Source organism: Salmo trutta, chromosome 27 (genome assembly GCF_901001165.1).
Source record: "Salmo trutta chromosome 27, fSalTru1.1, whole genome shotgun sequence".
Classification (NCBI taxonomy): domain Eukaryota; kingdom Metazoa; phylum Chordata; class Actinopteri; order Salmoniformes; family Salmonidae; genus Salmo; species Salmo trutta.
The window spans coordinates 25,931,358-25,955,807 of NC_042983.1; the positions used below are offsets into that span (position 1 = coordinate 25,931,358).

General features: G+C 41.4%; 2 protein-coding genes across 4 annotated transcripts in view; both read left to right on the top strand.

The window, feature by feature from the left end:
* cacna1ba (calcium channel, voltage-dependent, N type, alpha 1B subunit, a) overlaps positions 1-3,791 on the top strand; it is a 173,609-nt gene extending 169,818 nt beyond the window's left edge. For all 3 annotated transcript variants that reach the window (XM_029717478.1, XM_029717476.1, XM_029717477.1), the window contains one exon: positions 193-3,791. In XM_029717478.1, coding sequence (XP_029573338.1) covers positions 193-765 — 573 coding nt within the window. In that variant the 3' untranslated portion in view covers positions 766-3,791. The remainder of the gene's footprint in view (positions 1-192) is intronic.
* Positions 3,792-3,979: 188 nt separating this feature from the next.
* The window catches only part of si:dkey-61l1.4 (collagen alpha-1(I) chain), a 65,258-nt gene continuing 44,787 nt past the window's right edge, over positions 3,980-24,450 (top strand). The window contains exon 1 of the mRNA XM_029717479.1: positions 3,980-4,303. Within this exon, the coding sequence (XP_029573339.1) occupies positions 4,198-4,303 (106 nt within the window). The 5' untranslated portion in view covers positions 3,980-4,197. The remainder of the gene's footprint in view (positions 4,304-24,450) is intronic.

The window sequence follows — 24,450 nt, forward strand, 5'->3', positions numbered from 1 at the left end:
CATCAATGACTGTCCTGTCCTTTCATCTCTCTCCTTCCTGGTTGTTTTGTCTGTCCTTTCCCACTATGCTCTCTCTCCTCACCATCTCTCCTCTTCCCTTCGTTCTGGTGATCCTGTCCCCCTGTCACCTCCTCTCATGTGCGGTCTCATCTTTTTTATTGTTTCAAATTGATTTGTCCAATTTTCATCTAGGGTAGTGGTTCGGTTAAAGGCAGCCCAGTGATGTTGACCTCAGGGGCTATCACACCTAGCCGTGGACGCAGGCAGCTCCCACAGACCCCCCTGACCCCCCGCCCCGTGGTGACGTTCAAGACTGCAAACTCCTCCCCTGTGCACTTTGTGTCTGCCCAGTGTGGCAGCGGCCTGCCCACCCTGAGTCCTGGCCGGCTGAGCCGTGGGCTGTCTGAGCACAACGCCCTGCTGCATAGTGGCACCTCTCACATCCCCTCCCCCATCACCCGCATCAGCTCTGAGCCCTTCCTGGGCTACAGTCACAGTGACCCCCAAGGCCAGGGTAGGCCGTACTGCAACCTCCGGGACGAGCTGCTGAGCCCTTATGGTGCCAGAGCACGCTCCCCTCGGACTGCACGTCCTCAAATGAGGCCGGGGGCCCTCCACCTGCCTCCGCCACCCCAGCAGAGACGTGCGGTGCCCAACGGATACCACTTCACCTTTGGTGGTAATGGCAACGCCAGCCTGGGCTCTGGCTCTGGTGCCAGGCCACCCAGGTACTATCACGAGGCAGAGGAGGATGAATGGTGCTAGCATGGCTTTGAACAGATTTTTTTAATGCATTTTTGAGGAATCGTGATGAGTTTTATCATCTTTTTTGAAGGCTTTAGTTTACACTGTTGCTGTATGATAAGCTAATTATGGGAAAGAAATCATGGAGGGTTGGAATTCATTTGAATGTGAACAAAGCAGCAGCATTTTTAGGACCTGGATGAACATGAAAGTGGATGTGGATTCGTTGAATTGTTGGTAATTCAGTTGGATCTGACCAACTGTAAGGTGTCTTTGTCTTATGCACTGAAGACAATGGCATTTTTCATTGAGGGCACTTTTGCTTTGCTTCTTTATCAAATGTAATTCTTTTTCAGTCTTGATAGTGACCCAGATAGTGGCATAAGAAAGCCTCCTACAGGTACACACAGTAGAGATGGGTGAGCAGCAGCCCTCTTTGCTGTCTCTGCGATGAGCAGAGTGATCGGCTCAATGGAAAGTCCCATGACAATACCTAGACACTGTTAAGCACGTGTAATAACACATGTTTAGGAAATACTTATTGAAACTTCCCTAAGAAACACACTGGAAAATATCCTAAACAGCTATTGCTTTGCTTTGGGACTCTAACCATTCGATAATATAAAGGGATTTACAGTAGCCCAATCCATTATCTGGCATTCCCTTCCTGTCAGAAGATACATTCTGATAGAGCAGAGGGATCGATGCTGTCATTCCAGACTATGATTGTTGATTTGCTGCTGTTTAACCATCAAACTTCACTACTAGAGAGATATTAGGAATGGAAATGAAATGTTATTTGTTTTATATAAAACTATTGTAGATGTTATCTTTTCACTGTCTGCATTTTTTGTATGATGTAAAAACCACTTTGTTTATGTAAATTGCTTACAGTTTGTCATAATTTCAGTTCTAATGCTTCCAATGTTTAATACAAAGTGCCTATCCTTTTTAGATATACTGTAGTAAAGATGCAAAGTCAATCGTTTTTGGAAAGCATCAACACTTAAGTAGTTTGTTCAATTGGCTAGTTCTGCAGGAGAACAAGATGTACAGCCAGCCTTATCTGAGAAACGCTAACTTTTATTTGAGATAAAAATGACATTTGAATGGAAATGACTAATTACCTTATGATTGCTGACATTTTTCTTGTTTAATTGTCTTTTTGGTAAATATATTTAATCAATTTGAGGGGTACAATGAAAGCTAGTGCAAAAGCATATATCATGAGCACTTAACAAACATGCATTAACTGCATTAGTAGCATATCAGTCCAGTTAGGAAGACATTATCAGAATAACACAACTGCATGTTTAAATCCTAAACCTGGTTGACAACAGTTATGGATATGTAGTAGTGTATATTTATTTTCCTGGTGAGGATGCTCAACTGCGATAGCATTGCAACCTATGTATTGCCTTCTGTTTCAATGTTAGAACTGCAGACTTAGTTAAAAGAACATAAGGAATCTGATGATAAACAAACAGTGTGCACTTTTTGGATGGATGTGCTTGAGAAGCAAAGATTAATACAGATCCCTGATGAGAGAGTGTGCTGATTTGGGGCCCTAGCACCAGCACACCGGACCCCTCTGTGTCTCTCAATTGGCTCAGACCCCTCTGTGGTAAGGTTTAAGTCTCCCCATTGGCTCAGACCCACGTGACTAAGATCTGCCCCCCCGATCTAAGCTTCCATTTTTAAGAAGAGAATTTCCCAGCTGTCAGATTATAATATAAATCTGGTTCACACTTTCTATCCACCCATCCCATGGTAACCGCTGATGTTGATGGTTCACATCTGCCTCTAAAAAGTTTCAGATATTATACATGGATAGTAATATAATATCATGGAAAATGTTGCCCTGGGATGGATGATCTAATTCTTGGATAGCTAAAAGATTCTGCTATTTTCTATTCTACAGTACATTGGGGTGGAATGTAGCAAGGTACGCTGTATAAAGGATGCTCTACTCCAGTGAAGGTGTTGCTCAATTATTGATAGTAGCGGAGATACTGTAGGTTGGACCAGGTGTTGCCATGACCACACACTCGTCTGGGTTCTGTACTGCATATTTCCCAGAAGCAGGGTTTTGATGACAGGTGAAAGTAGGGCTATGCAACAAGACACTAAGGTCATATACTGAGATCTCCGGATTCATTCTTCAGCATGATTGTGACCAAATGTTTTATATAAAAAGTTGTATTTATTATAAAAATGTATTTAAAAATGCATTAGGCACAATGAGTAAAGCGGAAATTCATAAAGTATTTAGAAATACAGCAACTTCTATATATTTGCATGCATACAATTTGCCCATTTTGATGATGTCAAGAGGTAAACTGTGTCTTAAAAAGGAAGTAAACAATGTTATTGTTATTTCTATCTGTTCCGTGTCAGGTCACCTGAGAGGGGCGATCGCTTCAGAGGAGGGTGTTCAGAAATATTGAATAAACTCTAATGGTTTTATTTTGTATAAGACAATAACAAATTCTCCACATTATTGTACAGATCCATTAATTGATTACCCCTTGACATGTTGCCATAGTGGGTCAAAAACATACATGTACTATCAGTCTCTTCCTTCATCTCTGTGGCCTCTGTATTATTTATTTCATAAGAAACATATCCACACCCTAGTCTCTAACAGTTGGTTGCCAAACATTGAACTGTTCCTATTTCTCATTCTGCATACCAACTGCAGTGTACATGTGGCTTCAGGAGAAAACAATGTTTGCATGTGCTGACAATGTATGTGCATGTAAATCTTAGTACTTTTTGATACCATCTGTTCATTTCTTGTTCATTTTTATTGATCTTTGATATAAACTGTGGGGTTTGTTGAAAAAAAACTTTATATAAAAACAGTATTGAACAATGTTGATAGTTCCAGCCATGCAACAGAACTGGAACATTATTTGGGTCTTGAAAGTGAGTTGTTTGTTGCCTGATTATGTTTATTGGCCAGACTTTGAATTCTGAAGTTGTTTCTACATTTACATTTTGTATGCAACCAAGTTCCTGGAATTAAAAAAATCATATGAAACAAACATTCTTCAATTTGTTTGTTTTATTTATGGTATAAGCAGACAATGACCAGTTGATGTTTATCGATTTAGGATGCATGGGTGAAGGTGTATCTTCTGTAGGTGTCAACGGCGCAATGTCATTGGTCTACAGCCTACAGTGGGCGGAGACATTTCCCAAAATACACAAGGTTCAACATCCCGGTGATGCTCGAGTCGCGGGAAACAGTTGAAGCATCAACTATCTCGAGCCTGCCTAAAACAAGACAGCACTTTACCAACAAACGTACCTCCGTTTTTTCTCTCGATGTAAAGTAATATTGACAACCTAACATATAGAGGAGTCTTTCCACAAAGATATTTGAATTAATGATAATGTTTTGTTACTTTTGTTGTCATTGCTGTTGTGTATCTAAACAGAACAAGAGCTATGTTATATCCGATAGAATTGATGATATTATTAGTGGCTATTTACTCTCTTGAAGCCGCTATTGATGATTTTGAAAAGGATATGGGCTCGGACAATCTTGGGAAAGGTAAGACAGAGCACATCAATGTATCACACACGTACTTTGTATCGTTCTTCTTTGATGTTATTTCTCCATCTTCTAAAACGTTCATATGAATTTGGTATTGGCAAATGTGTTGTCTCAACAGGTGTCTGAAAAAACTCATCTCTCTTGCAATATTTTCTATGATAGAATGAAACATTTTAGACAGTTTGTGCACTGTTCTAACTCAACTGCTAATATAACGAACTTAAGTAGCCCGTATTTCTGTACCCGTCTGTTTAGATATTGATATTCACGATGCAGTAATACCATACTCAACCACTTGGAGCAGCTGTTGATCGTTTTTAGTAAACTACATTGTCACCACAAACAAGCATGTATTACAGTTATAGCGTAATAATAGTTTATATCATGTTGAGGCAAGATGGGAAAAATGTGTTTTACTCTGGAAATTCTGCTTAGTTCTAATAGAAAAGCAATGCTTTTCCAAACATTTCCTGTTCTATCATTGAGGGAAAGAGGCTCAGCTAGGCACAACTAGGCAGGCAGGTTGAGTTGTTTAACCTCCATTATAAACTGGATTGCATTGTGCCCAAGAACAGCCCTTAGCCGTGGTATATTGGCCATATACCACACCCCCTCGGGCCTTATTGCTTAATTAAACAATGGGTGGGTCTAATCCTGGATGATGATTGGTTAAAACCGCATTCCAGCCGATGTCTGTTCCACAAGTTACCACCGGCTAAAACTATGACTTTGAAATGCCTATTTACTCTGTTCCATCTGACTGTGCAATCCACTGACTCATCAGCCCAACCAAGCAATTTATAAACTTGATCGCCACTATAAAAGCATCTAGACATTGTCTCCCATGTCTTTTAGATTAGCATTTGGTTTTCAACAATGGAGATTTGTATAAACCTTGCTGTCTGTTTCTCCAACATTTGCAACATTGTTACAATATTGAAATTCGTCCTCCAGCTGTCCCTTAGTAATGAACATGTCGGGATGAGACACACGGGCAGACAACTTTTCTCAGCCAGTTGAAATCATGAATCAGCTGGCATCATTTTTATGGATATATACAAAGAAATGTCAATAGAAAACAGGTTAAATGAAATGCAGATAGTTTGCAGTCTTTCCAGCTTCAGTTTGAAGTGATTGTGTTAGCTGTGTTGTTGGCTAGCTCCTCTGATGAGAGAGCACATTTCTATGCTTGGCGAAATCACGCATCATTAACTCATTGTTATGGATGTATCCAAATAAATATCACTAGAAAACAACTTAAACAAACACAAATGGAGCTACTTTTCTGTTATTCTGGCTGCACTGTTTGACATGCCTGAAAGGTTAGCTGTAGTTGGCTAGCTAGCAAGCAAGGTTTAAGAACATTGCCAGCCAATATGGCAATGAAACATTTAGAACGAACGAACGTCCATAGATACAGGACAAAAAGATTTAACAACTGAGTCATGTCTCTGGCAACCAAACTGATAGAACAAACAACCAGCCAGCTTGGGTAGCAACCTTAGATTTGTGTCGGGATTATATCTCGTGAAAGGATGAAATAGTATGAATAAATTCATCAAAATAATTACGTTTTTCAGGAAAATATGTCAATCATTATTTGAATATGTTGGTAACACTGTTTAAAAGTGATAATGCCCTCGAAGCTGGTGTTTGGAAGATATATTGGCACGGTTTGCCACACCCATGCAAATATATCCTCCAAACACCGGCCACTCTGGCATTATTACGTAATTATCTGTACCTGTGAAAATCAATAAGTATAGAATTTGGTTCATATAGGCTACAGAATATGCATAGTAGCCTCAGACAGTAAACACAGAGTTAAGTAATTACCATCATTTCTCATACAATGTCACCACCTCATTCCAACATTCCATAATATCTGCTCTTATACAAGGCTGTCCATATGTGAAGGGAAAATATGCTGATAATGTTTTCTAATAGTGCTTGTGTTACCATAAGATCTCATGAGCCACATTTCATCCAGCTGCTCCCACTGTAGCTCTGCGAGTGAACAGGCCCACAGGCTCAGGGTCAGAATTGATTGGTCTGGCCTGGGAGAGCCAGTTATAGACTGGACTGTATGAGAATGAGGGAGGAAGGGAATAATTATGTGTCATTCTAAGAACCCCTTCCCATCCACTATGACCTGTACATAATCCCATAGTGATGTTGGTCACCAAAGGGAAAGACCTGAAGTGTCTCGTTCTGCTCAGTCGTTTATGTGGTGTGTTTCCAGTTGAGTTGTTTTGTTTAAAGCTCCTTCATGAAGTCTGGTTCTGCCTCTTGGCAACCATGTTGGTTCATTGAATAGAGCAAGGGGCGGCTGCCCACTTTGTTACAAGAGGGTCCCTTGGGTTAGGTTGGATTGCAGAGCCCAAGCCCACTTAGCACACTGTTGCTTGAGCAGCTTTTTCTGTGAATAGACTTTCAATTAGCCTATGCAAAGATACTGGTTCCAGTATCTCTAAAGAAAGCTCTATTGCAGGATATCGACCATAACCTTATTTAAATGAATTTAACTCACATTTTAGTGATAATTATTGTGCTAAAAAATATCAATATCTATGAGGTAACAGCTCCATAAATATGTTTTTCTAATCTACCTGTTATTAAAGCTTTGTTATGTGACAGCAGAACAAAGTAATTCCAATGATTAACCATATAAATTGTGGTATGTAATGTCATGTTATAATTGTATAATAAACTGGCTTGGACAGGAACGGGATCTGTTTGCTCTCTGTTCCTATATGGTGTCATTGAGTGCAGATCAAAGCGTCTGCGTTGTCTGGGTCTGAGGGGCACCACTCCAAAGCCAGACTACTGAAGCCTGAATGCCAGACATACAGACAGTAATTAATGTTATCCTAGTTTGATAACCATAACTATGTGTCCAGGGGAGAATAACATCTGCCTGCTGATTGTGTGTCTGGACAGCATTACATAGGCCAGGCCAGGGGCACCTGGTGGAACTATGGCTGAGAATATTATAGAAACTTGACGTTCAGGGGAAACATGAAAACATGATCTTCTGAGCGATTGTCAGATTGAGTCAAAATAATTATATAATAAGTTTGAGAGGGCTATCTGTGTTAGACATGCAGGTTGGTATTTGTTGTTATGAATCTTGCCTTGTAGGCAGCTCTACGGAGTGGTCACTAACTGGCACAGCCACAAAGTCATATAATCAGATTTGAAACCTAACACTAGCCTTAACCCTAACCTTAACCACACTGCTAACCCGAATACCTAACCCTAACCTTAAATTAAGACCAAAAAGCACATTTTTGTTTTCATGACTTTTTACGATATAGACAATCTTGACTTTGCAGCTGGCCCATTTAGAAGAAATCACTCAGTTCTGCCTCCAGGGCAAGCAAGATTCATGACAATAAACGCCAACCTGCGTTAGACATCCTGGACAAAACAATTATATTTTCAGGTTGCTCAGTTTGGAAACCAACAGCGGTGGCTAAAAACCCTCTGAAATGTCAGAAATTTCCTCACAATTTTAGAAGGCCATGTTGAATTATGACATTGTTATGCGTGGTTAAGTACTGTATTGGGAATTGCAGCTAAAACTTTACAGTATTTGGCTTTAGCCATCCAGCTGTCCCAATGTCATCTCTTGTGAGTTATCATCATGCCTGTCTGTTTAGGTGACCTATTTGGTGAGGTGATTGCTAAAGAATTTTAAGTCGGCAGGATAATTGCAGTTCTGCTGTTGGCAGAAATCTACAAACTTTGTTATGCTGTGGCTTAGAATGAATAAATGCTCACTGTCATCTGTGTGAATTTTAATCATGGGTCAGGAACTCAAGGCAGTGTTTAGATTAATTAACTTTGCTTAGGTTTTTTTATTTTTTTATTTCACCTTTATTTAACCAGGTAGGCCAGATGATAAGTTCTCATTTACGACTGCGACCTAGCCAAGATAAAGCAAAGCAGTGCGACAAAAAACAACAACACAGAGTTACACACGGGATGAACAAAAGTACAGTCAATAACAATAGAAAAATCAATATACAGTGTGTGCAAATGGAGTAAGGACGTAAGGCAATAAATAGGCCATAGTAGCGAAGTAATTACAATTTAGCAAATTAACACTGGAAAAGCATTCCAATTTCTTATTTACGGTTACACACAATGTCTCTGCGATGGGTAGTAGCCATCTTACGGGCTCCTCTTGACCAATTCTGTGGTTTTTTTTACGCTGATCTCAACTTTGTTTGGTACATAATGTCTCTGCTATCATTTCCTATAACCGTAACCAGCTTCTGGACATCAGAACAGCGTTTACAAACCTTGATTTGGATTAACATTTCTACTTCAACGAGTTGGCATATCTGGACGTTCTGCTTACTCCGGACTAGGCCTTAATCCCGGGACTTGAAAGAAAAAGTGGAGGCGAAAGAGAAGCAGGCAAGGCAGCATCCTGATGAAATTATTGTCCTCTTTTCTATTGGCAAATGTGCAGTCACTGGAGAACAAACTGGATGAGCTTTGTTCGAGACTATCCTATCAACAAGACCTGAAAAACTGTAATATTCTATGTTTCTCAGAGTCGTGGCTGAACGAGGACATGGATAATATACACTGAGTGTACAAAACATTAAGAACACCTTCCTAATATTGACTTGCACCCCACCCCCCCTGTCTCCTCCCTTACTTTCTCCCCCTTCCACTTGCCTCTTCCATTTGTGCAGTAATGCTTCAATTAGTTGGTTGTCATTTTAAGTAGAGCAGACATTTCCATATACTGTATGTTTGTTAGCTGCATGTGTGACATAACTCCACCAGCCCTATTTATGACATAATGTACAAAGATTATCCCGTTTTTTTATTATCAATTAGTAAATTTGAGTTTAACCATAATATTTGTTTTAATATGTGTTCTGCCTTTTCTGGTGGATTAAACTGAAATTGAAACCAAATTCTATGGCTTGTTTTAAAAATAGCAATATTTTGGAGATTATTTAATTTTCAAATAATCAGAAAGAGGTTTTAATCTGAATAAAGGGGAAAATGACTTTCTTTAACATGGGGTGAGACATTCTTACTAATCTGCTAGAGAACTATTTCGGATTTAAGTATAACTTTTGTAAGACTGAAAACTTTAGTGAGAGGTCTAAAAACAAGCTGCTAGGTGTAGACAAGGCCAAAAGCAAATAGGTAAACTGGGAAATGACTAAACAGTTAATCAGGGTGATTTTTCCACAAATAGACAGGTATTTTCCTTTCCATGGTAGCAAGATCTTAACTATTTTTGCTAACTTTCTATTAAAAATGTATTGTAGTGAGAAAATTTCTTTCGGGATATGTCCACTTCACCGTCAGACCATTTTATTGATAACTACACAGTAATATAGTAGTACACTTATCGTAATTTGGTTGTAATCAAGAGGTTAGAACAATTATCTAGATCCTCTATGAGGCTGTGGAGGGATCCAAATTGTGTAATTAAAAAAACAGTAATCATCAGCGTACAATAACACCTTTATTTTTAACCCCTGGATTTCTATCCCCTTGATATTATTGTTGGATCTGATCTTAATAGCTAACATTTTGATGGCCATAATAAATATATATGCCCATAGTGGACAACCTTGTTTTACACCTCTTGACAGTTTAATACTTTCTGAAAAGTAGCCATTATTTACTATTTTACTCCTAGGATTACTATACATATCTTTAACCCAATGTATAAGAGATTCTCCAAAATGGAAATATTCCAGGTATTTATATATAAATTCCAGTCGTACTTTATCAAAAGCCTTTTCAACGTTAGGTATGAATATCAGGCCTGGGTTCCCAGATTTTTCATAGTGTTCTATTGTTTCCAGTACTTGTCTTATATTATCTCCAAATTATCAGCCATGTAGAAAACCTGTCTGATTAGGATGAATAATATCCGACAATACCTTTTTAATTCCTTGCGCTATGCATTTTGCTAGAATTTTGGCATCACAACCATGAAGTGTAAGGGGCCTTACATTTTTTATATGGACTGGATGTTTATATTTACCACTTGGGTCCTGTTTCAGTAATAATGAAATCAGACCTTTTTTTGAGTATCTGCTAATCTACCGTTTTTATAGGAGTGGTTAAAACATGCTAATAACGGTCCTCTGAGTACATCTAAAAGGTTTGGTATACCTCAATTGGTATCCCATCCAGCCCTGGTTTTCCCAGACTTAAAGGATTTATTTTCATCAAGAAGTTCCTCCTCTGTAATTTGGGCTTCACATTAGTTTTTCTGTACAGCTGTTCATTTTATTATTAATTATTATTTATTAATAGAAAATAAATCCTTACAATTAACTTTGGTTAGTGAAGATAGAGGAGACTGAAACAAAAACATATGCTTAAAGTACTTTGCTTCCTCTTTAAAAATATATTTTGGTGAATCATTGGTGACTCTGCCATTAGTAACAATTTTCAGTAAATTATTTTTGGTAGCATTTTCTATGTTGAAGATAAAAACAATAATTGACTGCATTTTTCCCCATATTCCATCCAGTTCACTTTATTCTTTTTTTCTCTCCTGCACTGACTCGACTCTATGCACACACATTGGACTCTACCCACACACTCTCACATACTTACAATGATACCCCAACGCATGAATATACTCACACACACTACATACTCCCACACACACATAACACGCACACACATGCATACTGACGCCACACACACACACTCACCAAATACACTGCTGCTACTGTCTATTATCTTTCCTGTTGCCTAGTCACTTTACCCCTACCTATATGTACATAGTACCCCTGCACATAAACTCGGTACTGGTACTCCCTGTATAAAGCCATGTTATTTTTACTCGTTATTGTTATTTGTTATTCACTGTGTATTTATTCCTTGTGTCACTATTTCTACTCTGCGTTGTTGGAAAAGGACCCGTAAGTAAACGTTTCACTCTTAGTCTACACCTGTTGTTTTCGGAACAAGTAACAAATGCAATTTGATTTGATTTGATTTGATTGACTTGACTATATCTTTACTTCACTTTCAACTGACCTCCATAGCCAGCCCTCTCCACAGGGCCACATTTGGTTTGTGTGGGTTTGTTACTTAAATCCTCCCTAACCTGAATTCTAGCGCTATCTCCTGGTCTGGGGGTCTGGGTCCTGACATCAGCGACCTGGCTCTCCAAACACCAGTCAGAACTGTGAAAAGCTCCACTAAGAGCAGCAGTGTCTTTTCAATTATGGACCGACGGTTCGGGTGAGGATATCCAAGAACAACAGTTGGCTGAGCTGAGGTGCTGAATGGATTTAGCCTGGCAGGAGTCAGACAGGGGCTGGCCTGTTGGAGACTAAGGGAGATCTGTTGTGGTTAATAACAATCACTGATTTTCCTTGGCACCATTAGCTAGCTCATGGGAAACCTGAAATTCCAAGTAGGCTATTTCATTTTCAACCTTGATTTCAGATGCAGCAATTTATAATTGATCACAAATTGGTTTAGGCAGACAGAAATGACATACATTATACTATTATGATCTGCCTTCCTTGTTGCTCTGAATATACCATATGGCATTATTTCATATTCACAACTCACCAACCCCTACCCAAAACATTTATTGACCTCTATGATGTCTATCCAGATTAAAATTAACATGACATTATTCTCAAATGTATAAAGGGGGCATATGTCAGTCTGGATTTCCTTTATAGATGCCAAATGCAGAGTATTGCTTTACTTTGCAAACACACTTGGTGGATTTGGCTGCAACAGCACTGACATTCAGACCTAGGCCTACCTCCTTGCTTTGAGAACACACAGGGCTAGTGTTCCCACAATTATTGTTGTAACTCACAGATGAGGCCCCCCCCCAACACCATTTATGATACCATTTATGTATACTCCACCTACAGTGAGGAGACCATTGAAATGTTTCAAGTTAAACCTGCATCTCACGACCACATTGTAAAACTCTTGTTAAAATATTTTTGTCCAACTGCAGCAACTAGAAAGGAGCAGCTCAGTAGCTCTCAGGCTCACTCAGATGTAGTTATTGCCTTTGATGCGCAGTGCAATGTACTGTAAGAATGATGGATTTCCTCCTGATGGTTTTCAAGTGCACAGTGCCATGGCTGTTTGGCTCCGCCAGGGCAGGTTCTACCCAGCTGGAGCCCTGGCATACCGAAGGCATGCTGTAATGTCATGTTGTGGCAGTCTGCCCCCCTAGACGCTGTCAGCCCCTGAGGAGGACGGGGTAACACAATGCACAAGGCCGGCCCTGGGGGGTCAGCATGGAAATCATGTGTCAACATCAGAGGTCAAGTCCTATAAAAATCTACAAAGTACTTACTTGACAGACCTCATGCCAGCTCCATTGGTTGGATGCTTGTGCTTTGTGCTTGTAACAGTGAACTATGAAAGACTATTTGGGTACATGTCATAAAATACTAGGCCTATGAAAGGCATTTTTTGTGAAATCCATCTCAACGGAAATGTTAAGAAACCAGTAAAATGTGATCAGTGGCTATGATTTGTAAAAAGGTATACTATGATCTACTGACTTGTGAAGTAGGCTAGTCTCTTGTGGCAGCCTTAAAGATACACTATGCAGAAATCGCTCTGCCATTTCCTGGTTGCTAAAATTACAACAGTTTGCCTAATTTCAGTTTATGTGACAAAACAATCAAGTAGAGTGTAGAGAATCATTGTACCATCTAAACAGCTGTGAAATATATTTTCCATAACCAAATATATTATATTTTCAGCTGTTTAAAGCTGGTGTACAAAACCGAAAATAAAAGACGCATAAACAAAACTTAATAACGGGAAGCATAGAAATAGTGCCCATAGAACAGATCTACCGCTTCTTAGACTTGCTTTCAATGAAAATGATAGATCTATAACACACATTTCTATGTGAATTTATACCGGTTGCCCAAAAAGTTAAATATTATAGCTTTAACATTAAAAGTAGCTGATTTTGTTCTGGGTGCCGATATGAGTACAGTCAAATCCAAAATGATTGTCACCCTTGATTAAGATGAGCAAAAAATCTATATTGTATTTTTTTTAAATGGGACAATTATATTATTTTATACTAATACAATTGCTCAGAGAAACAGATTTTGTTTAAAAAAAGTAAGTGTCAAACTTATTGGCACACCTAAAGATAAAATCTAACAACATTTCATTTGCATTCATATCAGCTTAAGGAACTGTATTATGGCCTATCATGGCTTCCTATAGAAATGAGGTAACACGCAGGTAAAATCCATTTGTCATCCATCACCATGGGGAAAGGCAAAGAACTCACAAATGATAAATGTTTTTTGACTTTCATAAATTAGGCAATGGGTACAAAAAAATACAAATAAACCTCAACACTATTAGAGCAACAATTAAGAAGTTTAAAACCACTGCAACAGTGGTAAACTTGCCTGGAAGATTACCCAAGTTTATCTTGTCCCCACACACTGTGAGAAAGATGGTTCGGGAGGCAAAGAAAAGAACAAGGGGCCACAGTTGGAGAATTACAGAACTTCGCCACATCTTGGCGTCACCAAGTCTCCAAATCTACAATTAGACGCCACCTCCATGCCAATAGGCTCTTTGGAAGGGTTGCCAGAAAAAAAAGCCTTTATTGAGAGCAATCAGCAAATGTAATCACCTGGAGTTTGCTAAATTGCATTGGCACTTGGATTGGAACTGAGTGCTATGGTCAGATGAGACAAAAATAAAGCTCTTTGGCCACGCATACCAGTGGTGGGTTTGGCGTCGAAATAAGGATGCAGAAAATAACCTCATACCTACTGTAAAATATGGTGCTGAATCTTTGACGTTGTAGGCTGTTTTGCTTCCACTGGTCCTGGGGCCCTTATTAAGTAAGGTCAACGGCATCATGAACTCTACCAAGTACCACAATTAAATGGTTAATTGACCACAAATCAACATTTTGCAATGTTCTCAACATCTCTGCACTAGAACCCCATTGAAAACCTGTGGTTTGAATTAAAGAGGGCAGTCCATAAGCGCAGACCGAAGCATATCAAGGATCGGGAAAGATTCTCTATGAACTAAGGAATGGTCTAACATCCTTCCCAATGTGTTCTTCAATCTCATAAAACATTAAAGAAAAAGGCTAAGTGCCGTTATTCTCGCAAGAGGAGGATATTGAAAACAGGTGTGCCAATAATTTGAACACCTATCTTTTTCTCTGAGCAATTGTATTAGTATAAAATAATATAATTTCCCCAAAAATATTTGGCATACAATCTAGCTCAGTATTTGTATTATTTATTTTAAATGCTTATCTTTATCAATGGTGCCAATATTTTCAGATTTGTCTGTTCGGTATATCAGCACCTTTATAGTCGTAATTTTTTTTTAAATCTCCTGATTTCCTAAGAGTTCCATTAAGCAGATTAATTATTTGTGGAAATGTACAGTACAGTGGTTCAAGCATCTTGACATGATCTCATGGTGAATGTTAATGCAAGATGTGGTGGATAGTTGAATCCCTTCCAAAAAGATAAAGTTGATATTTGGCCAGAGGCCAGGAAAGAAAGTTTTTGACAGGTTGATGTCAAACCAACCTCCACAGTCTCAAATCTCTCCATGTGTGTTCAGCACCCTGGATTCATTAAATAGGAGGAATGTGCACCTTCTTACTGTACACTGCCTCTGATTCCATCTCTCAACAAAGAGCTCATCCAGACTGACCCTGACCGTGGCCATCACAATTGAAGAGCTTTGAGAGCTACTTGTCTACGTGACTTCTCACAGGAACTTGAATATTCTCACTCTATGTAGAGTTAAATACTTTAGTTGCAGTCAATGCATAAGCCATGCATAAAGAAATGTGCCAGTAGGCTACATATAAAAAGGCTTCGGTTGAAATGAATTGTGTTGCTGAAAAGGCCAGGTTTTCTAGGGAACCAACAGGTGTTTTCTAGGGAATCAAGTTGCCATAGTAACATCTGGGAAATACATCACAAATTATTCTGAGTGAGGAACAACTACCGGATGGTGATAATGAGTTGTGAATGTACATTTCTTGGCAGAATAACGTTGGTCTTTTTTTCCTTTACATCTTGAATTCTCCTTCCCTTGCCCTAGCTGTGTGTGTTCGATATGAATCACCTTTTCTCCAGGGAGTCTGGGAACAAAACTTGTGTTTTTATATCCCATTCTTCTGTTGTTTGAGATTTTTCCGAAATGTGTCTAGTAAGTGTCATTTGGCTTGTTTTCCTTCGAGCGCCTCACCCGGGAGGGCTCTGTTTCACTTGATTGACTCTGAAATATCATTGCCATTAGGGTCTCCTGTTGGACTTTCTGTCTCCTGCAGAACAAAGTTCGTACAGACTTTTTCCCTCTTTGGCACTGTACTGTGTATCGCTTTTAAGATGTGCGATGTCATCGAAACATCTCTAAAATGGTTGATTTAAGGAATGTTGCTAGAATGCCTGGTGAGCAGTGAGTTTACATTTTGACCTTAGCATATGTGGATGTTGGGTCTGAGAGAGGCCTCTGCAGTCTGCAATCAGCTGAGATCAGCATTTGGGTTACAGTTTAAAAAATACTGTATGTTGGATGTGATGTTCAGTGGAGTCATTCCTACAATATCTATCCATATAGGGGAACCTCTTGCCTTTGTTCCTCGCATCTGCTTCCCAGCAGGCCTACAGAGAGGCAGCCAGTGCTCCTGCTAGGTCTCACCAGTCAGACAGCACTGAGATAGACATGATATATGACTTTCAGACTGTCTCTGTCTGTCCACCAAGTGTGGCGACACATGTAAAAATAATATGCCAGAGCACTTATGCACAGCATGGGTTTGCTCTGTCTGTTATCTGATATAGCATTCAGCAGGGGATTCCTTCTGGCTAACATAGATGAGAACATGTTCAAAGTGACTAAAGTAGTGCATCACTGGATTTCAAAACATCCTTGTAATGTATTCATTCGTTGTACTAAATACATGAACCATATGGTATTAATTAGTAGTAGTGTACAGAGTTCTTGAAAGGAGGCCTCTCGCTAACCTCTACTTTTCAGTCTTGGCTACTGGGCTGTGTGTGGATGTGCCCTGTGACAGACTGGACAGTCAGAGTAGTGTGAGAAGCTGTGGGAGCCCAAAGCAGAAAGCATACAGACAGCTGATGGATGGGCTGCAGAGCAGAGCAGAGCCCTCCTGTAACCCAGCGTGAACCCAGATCCAGGCAGCCTCGGAACCCTAAACCCCTCACTGCACTGCACTTCATGACCTGGTCCTGGTCTCACTGATGGACTAAACAGGACAGGCCCCAGAGCTCACGGCTCATGACTCTGCTCAGGTCCTATCAGGGCAAAGCTCAGTGCTATCCCTCATTCATTCCCCATTTGTCACAGACCAGAGGCTTTATTTATCAAAGGTGCGTGCGCACAAAAAAGACTCTAAATCTCAGTTTTCCCACAGAGGTTGTTGGTATTTTTAAATGTTGAACTTGACGGGAAAGTGTGTATCTCTATGCAAATCTCAGACCACTGGAAGTTGTTTATCAATAACTTCCAGTGGTTGATAAACTGTATTGCAAGCAAATACTGTTATTTTGGGGGAAATGGAGTTGTTTGATGTACGGGAATTATAATAATGCTAGGCTAATAAAAACATTAAAATCAAATCAAACTTTATTTGCCACATGCGCCGAATACAACAAGTGTAGACTTTACCGTGAAATGCTTATTTACAAGCCCTTAACCAACAGTGAACTTCAAGAAGACAATATTTACCAAGTAGGCTAAAATAAAAAGTAATAATAAAAAGTAACACAATAAGAATAACAATAACGAAGCTATATACAAGGTGCACCGGTACTGAGTCAGTGTGCATGGGTACAGGCTAGTTGAGGTAACCTGTACATGTAGATGGGGGCGACGTGACTATGCATAGGTAACAAACATACAGCGAATAGCAGCAGTGTACAAGGAGGTAATGTAAATTGTCCGGTGGCGATTTTTATGAATTGTTCAGCAGTCTAATAACTTGGGTGACTGGAGTCTCTGACAATTCTATGGGCTTTCCTCTGAAACCGCCTATTATATAGGTCCTAGATGGCAGGAAGCTTGGCTCCAGTGATGTACTGGGCCGTTCGCACTACCCTCTGTAGCGCCTTATGGTCAGATGCCGAGCAGTTGCCATACCAGGCGCTGATGCAACCGGTCAGGATGCTCTCGATGGTGCAGCTGTAGAAACATTTGAGGATCTCGGGACCCATGCCAAATCTTTTCAGTCTCCTGAGGGGGAAAAGGTGTTGTCGTGCCCTCTTCACAACTGTCTTGGTATGTTTGGACCATGATAGTTGGTGACATGGACACCAAGGAACTTGAAACTCTCGACCCGCTCCACTACAGCCCGGTCGATGTTAATGAGGGCCTGTTCGGCCCTGCCTTTTCCTGTAGTCCACGATCAGCTGCTTTGTCTTGCTCACACTGAGGGAGAGGTTGTTGTCCTGTCACCACACTGCCAGTTCTCTGACCTCCTCCCTATAGGCCGTCTCATCATTGTTGGTGATCAGGCCAACCAAATCAAATTCATATCAAATCAAATGTATTTATAAAGCCCTTCTTACATCAGCTGATATCTCAAAGTGCTGTACAGAAACCCAGCCTAAAACCCTAAACAGCAAGCAATGCAGGTGTAAAGGCACGGTGGCTAGGAAAAACTCCCTAGAAAGGCCATAACCTAGGAAGAAACCTAGAGAGGAACCAGGCTATGAGGGGTGGCCAGTCCTCTTCTGGCTGTGCCGGATGGAGATTATAACAGAACATGGGCAAGATGTTCAAATGTTCATAGATGACCAGCAGGGTCAAATAATTATAATCACAGTGGTTGTCGAGGGTGCAACAGGTCAGCACCTCAGGAGTAAATGTCAGTTGGCTTTTCATAGCCGATCATTCAGAGTATCTCTACCGCTCCTGCTGTCTCTAGAGAGTTGAAAACAGCAGGTCTGGGACAGGTAGTACATCCGGTGAACAGGTCAGGGTTCCATAGCCGCAGGCAGAACAGCTGAAACTGGAGCAGCAGCACGGCAAGGTGGACTGGGGACAGCAAGGAGTCATCAGGCCAGGTAGGCCTGAGGCATGGTCCTAGGGCTCAGGTCCTCGGAGAGAGAGAAAGAATTAGAGAGAGCATACTTAAATTCCCACAGGACACCAGATAAGACAGGAGAAATACTCCAGATATAACAGACTGACCCTAGCCCCTCGACACATAAACTACTGCAGCATAAATACTGGAGGCTGAGACAGGAGGGGTCGGGAGACACTGTGGCCCCGTCCGATAATACCCCCGGACAGGGCCAAACAGGCAGGATATAACCCCACCCACTTTGCCAAAGCACAGCCCCCACACCACTAGAGGGATAACTTCAACCACCAACTTACCATCCTGAGACAAGGCTGAGTATAGCCCACAAAGATCTCCGCCACGACACAACCCAAGGGGGGGGGGGGCAACCCAGACAGGAAGATCATGTCAGTGACTCAACCCACTCAAGTGACGCACCCCTCCTAGGGACGGCATGGAAGAGCACCAGTAAGCCAGTGACTCAGCCCCTGTAATAGGGTTAGAGGCAGAGAATCCCAGTGGAGAGAGGGGAACCGGCCAGGCAGAGACAGCAAGGGCGGTTCGTTGCTCCAGTGCCTTTCCATTCACCTTGGCACTCCTGGGCCAGACTACACTCAATCATAGGACCTACTGAAGAGATGAGTCTACAATAAAGACTTAAAGGTTGAGACCGAGTCTGCGTCCCTCACATGGGTAGGCAGACCATTCCATAAAAATGTAGCTTTATAGGAGAAAGCCCTACCTCCAGCTGTTTGCTTAGAAATTCTAGGGACAGTTAGGAGGCTTGCGTCTTGTGACCGTAGCATATGTGTAGGTACGTACGGCAGGACCAAATCGGAAAGATAGGTTGGAGCAAGCCCATGTAATGCTTTGTAGGTTAGCAGTAAAACCTTGAAATCAGCCCTTGCCTGAACAGGAAGCCAGTGTAGAGAGGTTAGCACTGGAGTAATATGATCACATTTTTTGGTTCTAGTCAAGATTCTAGCATCCGTATTTAGCACTAACTTAAGTTTATTTAGTGCTTTATCCAGGTAGCCGGAAAGTAGAGCATTGCAGTAGTCTAACCTAGAAGTGTCAAAAGAATGGATTCATTTTTCTGCATCATTTTTGGACAGAAAGTTTCCGATTTTTGCAATGTTACGTAGATGGAAAAAAGCTGTCCTTGAAACAGTCTTGATATGTTCGTCAAAAGAGAGATCAGGGTCCAGAGTAACACCGAGGTCCTTCACAGTTTTATTTGAGATGACTGTACAACCATCAAGATTAATTGTCAGATTCCATCAGAAGATCTCTGTTTCTTGGGACCTAGAACAAGCATCTCTGTTTTGTCCGAGTTTAAAAGTAGTACCACTGTTGTCGTCAGCAAACGTAATGATGGTGTTGGAGTCATGTTTGGCCACGCAGTCGTGGGTGAACAGGGAATACAGGAAGGGACTAAGTACACACCCCTGAGGGGCCCCAGTGTTAAGGATCAGCGTGGCAGACGTGTTGTTGCCTACTTTTACCACCTGGGAGGTAAGAGTAGGTGAGAGGGAGGTGTTTAGTCCCAGAGTCCTTAGCTTAGTGATGAGCTTCGTGAGCACTGTGGTGTTGAACGCTGAGCTGTAGTCAATGAACAGCATTCTCACATAGGTGTTCCTTTTGTCCAGGTGAGAAAGGGCAGTGTGGAGTGCGATTGAGATTGCGTCATCTGTTGGGGCGGTATGCGAATTGGAGTGGGTCTAGGGTGTCCGGGAGGATGCTGTTGATGTGAGCCATGACCGGCCTTTCAAAGCACTTCATGGCTACCGATGTGAGTGCCACGGGGCGGTAATCATTTAGGCAGGTTACCTTCGCTTCCTTGGGCACATGGAGTATGGTGGTCTGCTTGAAACATGTAGGTATTACAGACTCGGTCAGTAAGAGGTTGAAAATGTCAGTGAAGACACTTGACAGTTGGTCCACGCATGCTTTGAGTACACATCCTGGTATCCGTCTGACCCAGTGGCTTTGTGAATGTTGACCTGTTTAAAGGTTCTGTTCACATCGGCTACTGAGAGCATTATCACACAGTCATCCAGAACAGCTGGTGCTCTCGTGCATGCTTCAGTGTTGCTTGCCTCGAAGCGAGCATAAAAGGCGTTTCTATCGTCTGGTAGGCTCGCGTCACTGGGCAGCTCACGTCTGGGTTTCCCTTTGTAGTCCTTAATAGTTTTCAAGCCCTGCCACATCTGACATTTAAATTGTTCAAAAGACAATCAATCTTGCTGAATGCGTGGCCAGTGTTTGGCACTCGCTATAGGCAGCATGCATTATTCATTTGTTTTAAACTTACTGCTTAAGATTACAACATTCTGCCCATACCTCTACAGAAATGGAATCAAATTTGCCTATTTGCCAATTTGTACTTTCTTTTATGAACTGTCATGGCCCAGTTTCAACACCTGCAAATCATGCAGCAAATTAGGTCATTTTTGTTACCATAAACGGTGAATGGGGATTGTTTTCCAGGCGGGGTTGTAACACTCATTTATGAGCACAGAAATAAAGTATGGCTCTGATTTATCAATGAAAACTTGTATATGTTGCGTGCAACAACAATAATTTGTTGCGCATGTGAATTCTAGAATCTCCACCACATACACCAAAATTTTGTTAGAAATGTATGCATGGTTGATACTGTAAATGAGGTCCCAGTTGTTGTTGCATGCTACTGATGAGTGATGTAGTCAACTGCATTTAGAGTGGTTATGTGGATTTACTAATGGTTTAGTAATGGGTTCGTTTTGGTAAATGAATGGTTTATTGTTGTAATAATTGTTCTAAAAAGCCAGGGGCCTCATTTATAACCATTGCATACATTGTACACTAAATATCTGCATACGCTATTTCTGAAAAGACTGTGCACGCACAGATTTAGATGTATAAACGTGGCACATGCTATACATACACACGTTTCCCGTTATAAAGCAGACCTGTCGTAGAACTGTGCGTGCGTGAAAGAGCATTATAACTAAGGCCCACTGAATACAACATGCTTACCATGAAATGCTTACTTAATTTAGGATCGGACCCTTTTTTTAAATTTTCGCCTAAAATGACATACCCAAATCTAACTGCCTGTAGCTCAGGACCTGAAACAAGGATATGCATATGCTTGATACCATTTGAAAGGAAACACTTTGAAGTTTGTGGAAATGTGAAATTAATGTAGGAGAATAAAACACATTTTTGTTCCATCATTTTTGAAATGCAAGAGAAAGGCCATAATGTACGATTCCAGGTTAGGTGCAGTTTAGATTTTGGCCACTAGATGGCAGCAGTGTATGTGCAACATTTTAGACTGATTCATTGAACCATTGTATTTATGTTAAAAATGTTGTATCAAGACTGCCCAAATGTGCCAAATTGGTTTATTAATACATTTTCAAGTTCATAAATGTGCACTCTCCTCAAACAATAGCATGGTATTCTTTCACTGTAATAGCTACTGTAAATTGGACAGTGCAGTTAGATTAACAAGAATTTAAGCTTTCTGCCCATATCAGATATACACTGCTCAAAAAAATAAAGGGAACACTTAAACAACACAATGTAACTCCAAGTCAATCACACTTCTGTGAAATCAAACTGTCCACTTAGGAAGCAACACTGATTGACAATAAATTTCACATGCTGTTGTGCGAATGGAATAGACAACAGGTGGAAAATATAGGCAATAAGCAAGACACCCCCAATAAAGGAGTGGTTCTGCAGGTGGAGACCACAGACCACTTCTCAGTTCCTATGCTTCCTGGCTGATGTTTTGGTCACGTTTGAATGCTGGCGGTGCTTTCACTCTAGTGGTAGCATGAGACGGAGTCTACAACCCACACAAGTGGCTCAGGTAGTGCAGCTCATCCAGGATGGCACATCAATGCGAGCTGTGGCAAGAAGGTTTGCTGTGTCTGTCAGCGTAGTGTCCAGAGCATGGAGGCGCTACCAGGAGACAGGCCAGTACATCAGGAGACGTGGAGGAGGCCGTAGGAGGGCAACAACCCAGCAGCAGGACCGCTACCTCCGCCTTTGTGCAAGGAGGAGCAGGAGAAGCACTGCCAGAGCCCTGCAAAATGACCTCCAGCAGGCCACAAATGTGCATGTGTCTGCTCAAACGGTCAGAAACAGACTCCATGAGGGTGGTATGAGGGCCCGACGTCCACAGGTGGGGGTTGTGCTTACAGCCCAACACCGTGCAGGACGTTTGGCATTTGCCAGAGAACACCAAGATTGGCAAATTCGCCACTGGCGCCCTGTGCTCTTCACAGATGAAAGCAGGTTCATACTGAGCACGTGACAGACGTGACAGAGTCTGGAGACGCCGTGGAGAACGTTCTGCTGCCTGCAACATCCTCCAGCATGACCGGTTTGGCGGTGGGTCAGTCTAGGTGTGGGGTGGCATTTCTTTGGGGGGCCGCACAGCCCTCCATGTGCTCGCCAGAGGTAGCCTGACTGCCATTAGGTAACGAGATGAGATCCTCAGACCCTTTGTGAGACCATATGCTGGTGCGGTTGGCCCTGGGTTCCTCCTAATGCAAGACAATGCTAGACCTCATGTGGCTGGAGTGTGTCAGCAGTTCCTGCAAGAGGAAGGCATTGATGCTATGGACTGGCCCGCCCGTTCCCCAGACCTGAATCCAACTGAGCACATCTGGGACATCATGTCTCGCTCCATCCACCAACGCCACATTGCACCACAGACTGTCCAGGAGTTGGCGGATGCTTTAGTCCAGGTCTGGGAGGAGATCCCTCAGGAGATCATCCGCCACCTCATCAGGAGCATGCCCAGGCATTGTAGGGAGGTCATACAGGCACGTGGAGGCCACACACACTACTGAGCCTCATTTTGACTTGTTTTAGGACATTACATCAAAGTTGGATCGGCCTGTAGTGTGGTTTTCCACTTTAATTTTGAGTGTGACTCCAAATCCAGACCTCTATGGGTTGATAAATTGGATTTCCATTGATTATTTTTGTGTGATTATTTTTGTGTGATTTTGTTGTCAGCACATTCAACTATGTAAAGAAAAAAGTATTTAATAAGATTATTTCTTTCATTCAGATCTAGGATGTGTTGTTTAAGTGTTCCCTTTATTTTTTTGAGCAGTGTATATATGTCCTGGGAAAAGTTCTTGTTACTTACACCCTCATGCTAAACACATTAGCCTATGTTTGCTCAACCGTCCCGCGGGTGGGGGTGGGGGCACCGATCCTGTAGAGGTTTTAAGAGCCCTTAACCAAAAATGCAGTTTTGAAAAGTAACTAAGCAGGGGTACAGGTTAGTCGAGGTAATTGAAGTAAGATTGACATGTACAGTTGAAGTCGGAAGTTTACATACACCTTAGCCAAATACATTTAAACTCAGTTTTTCACAATTGCTGACATTTAATCCTAGTAAAAATTCCCTGTCTTAGGTCAGTTAGGATCACTGCTTTATTTTAAGACTGTGAAATGTCAGAATAATAGTAGAGAGAATTCTTTATTTCAGCTTTTATTTCTTTCATCACATTCCCAGTGGGTCAGAAGTTTACGTACACTCAATTAGTATTTGGTAGCATTGCCTTTAAATTGTTTAACTTGGGTCAAATGTTTTGGGTAGCCTTCCACAAGCTTCCTACAATAAGTTGGGTGAATTTTGGCCCATTCCTCCTGACAGAGCTGGTGTAACTGAGTCAGGTTTGTAGGCCTCCTTGCTCGCACACGCTTTATCAGTTCTGCCCACAAAATTTATACAGGGTTGAAGTCAGGGCTTTGTGGTAGCCACTCCAATATCTTGACTTTGTTGTCCTTAAGCCATTTTGCCACAACTTTGGATGTATGCTTGGGGTCATTGTCCATTTGGAAGACCCATTTGCAACCAAGCTTTAACTTCCTGACTGATGTCTTGAGATGTTGCTTCAATATATCCACATGATTTTTCTGCCTCATGATGCCATCTATTTTGTGAAGTGCACCAGTCCCCCTGCAGCAAAGCACCCCCACAACATGATGCTGCCATCCCCATGCTTCTCAGTTGGGATGGTGTTCTTCGGCATGCAAG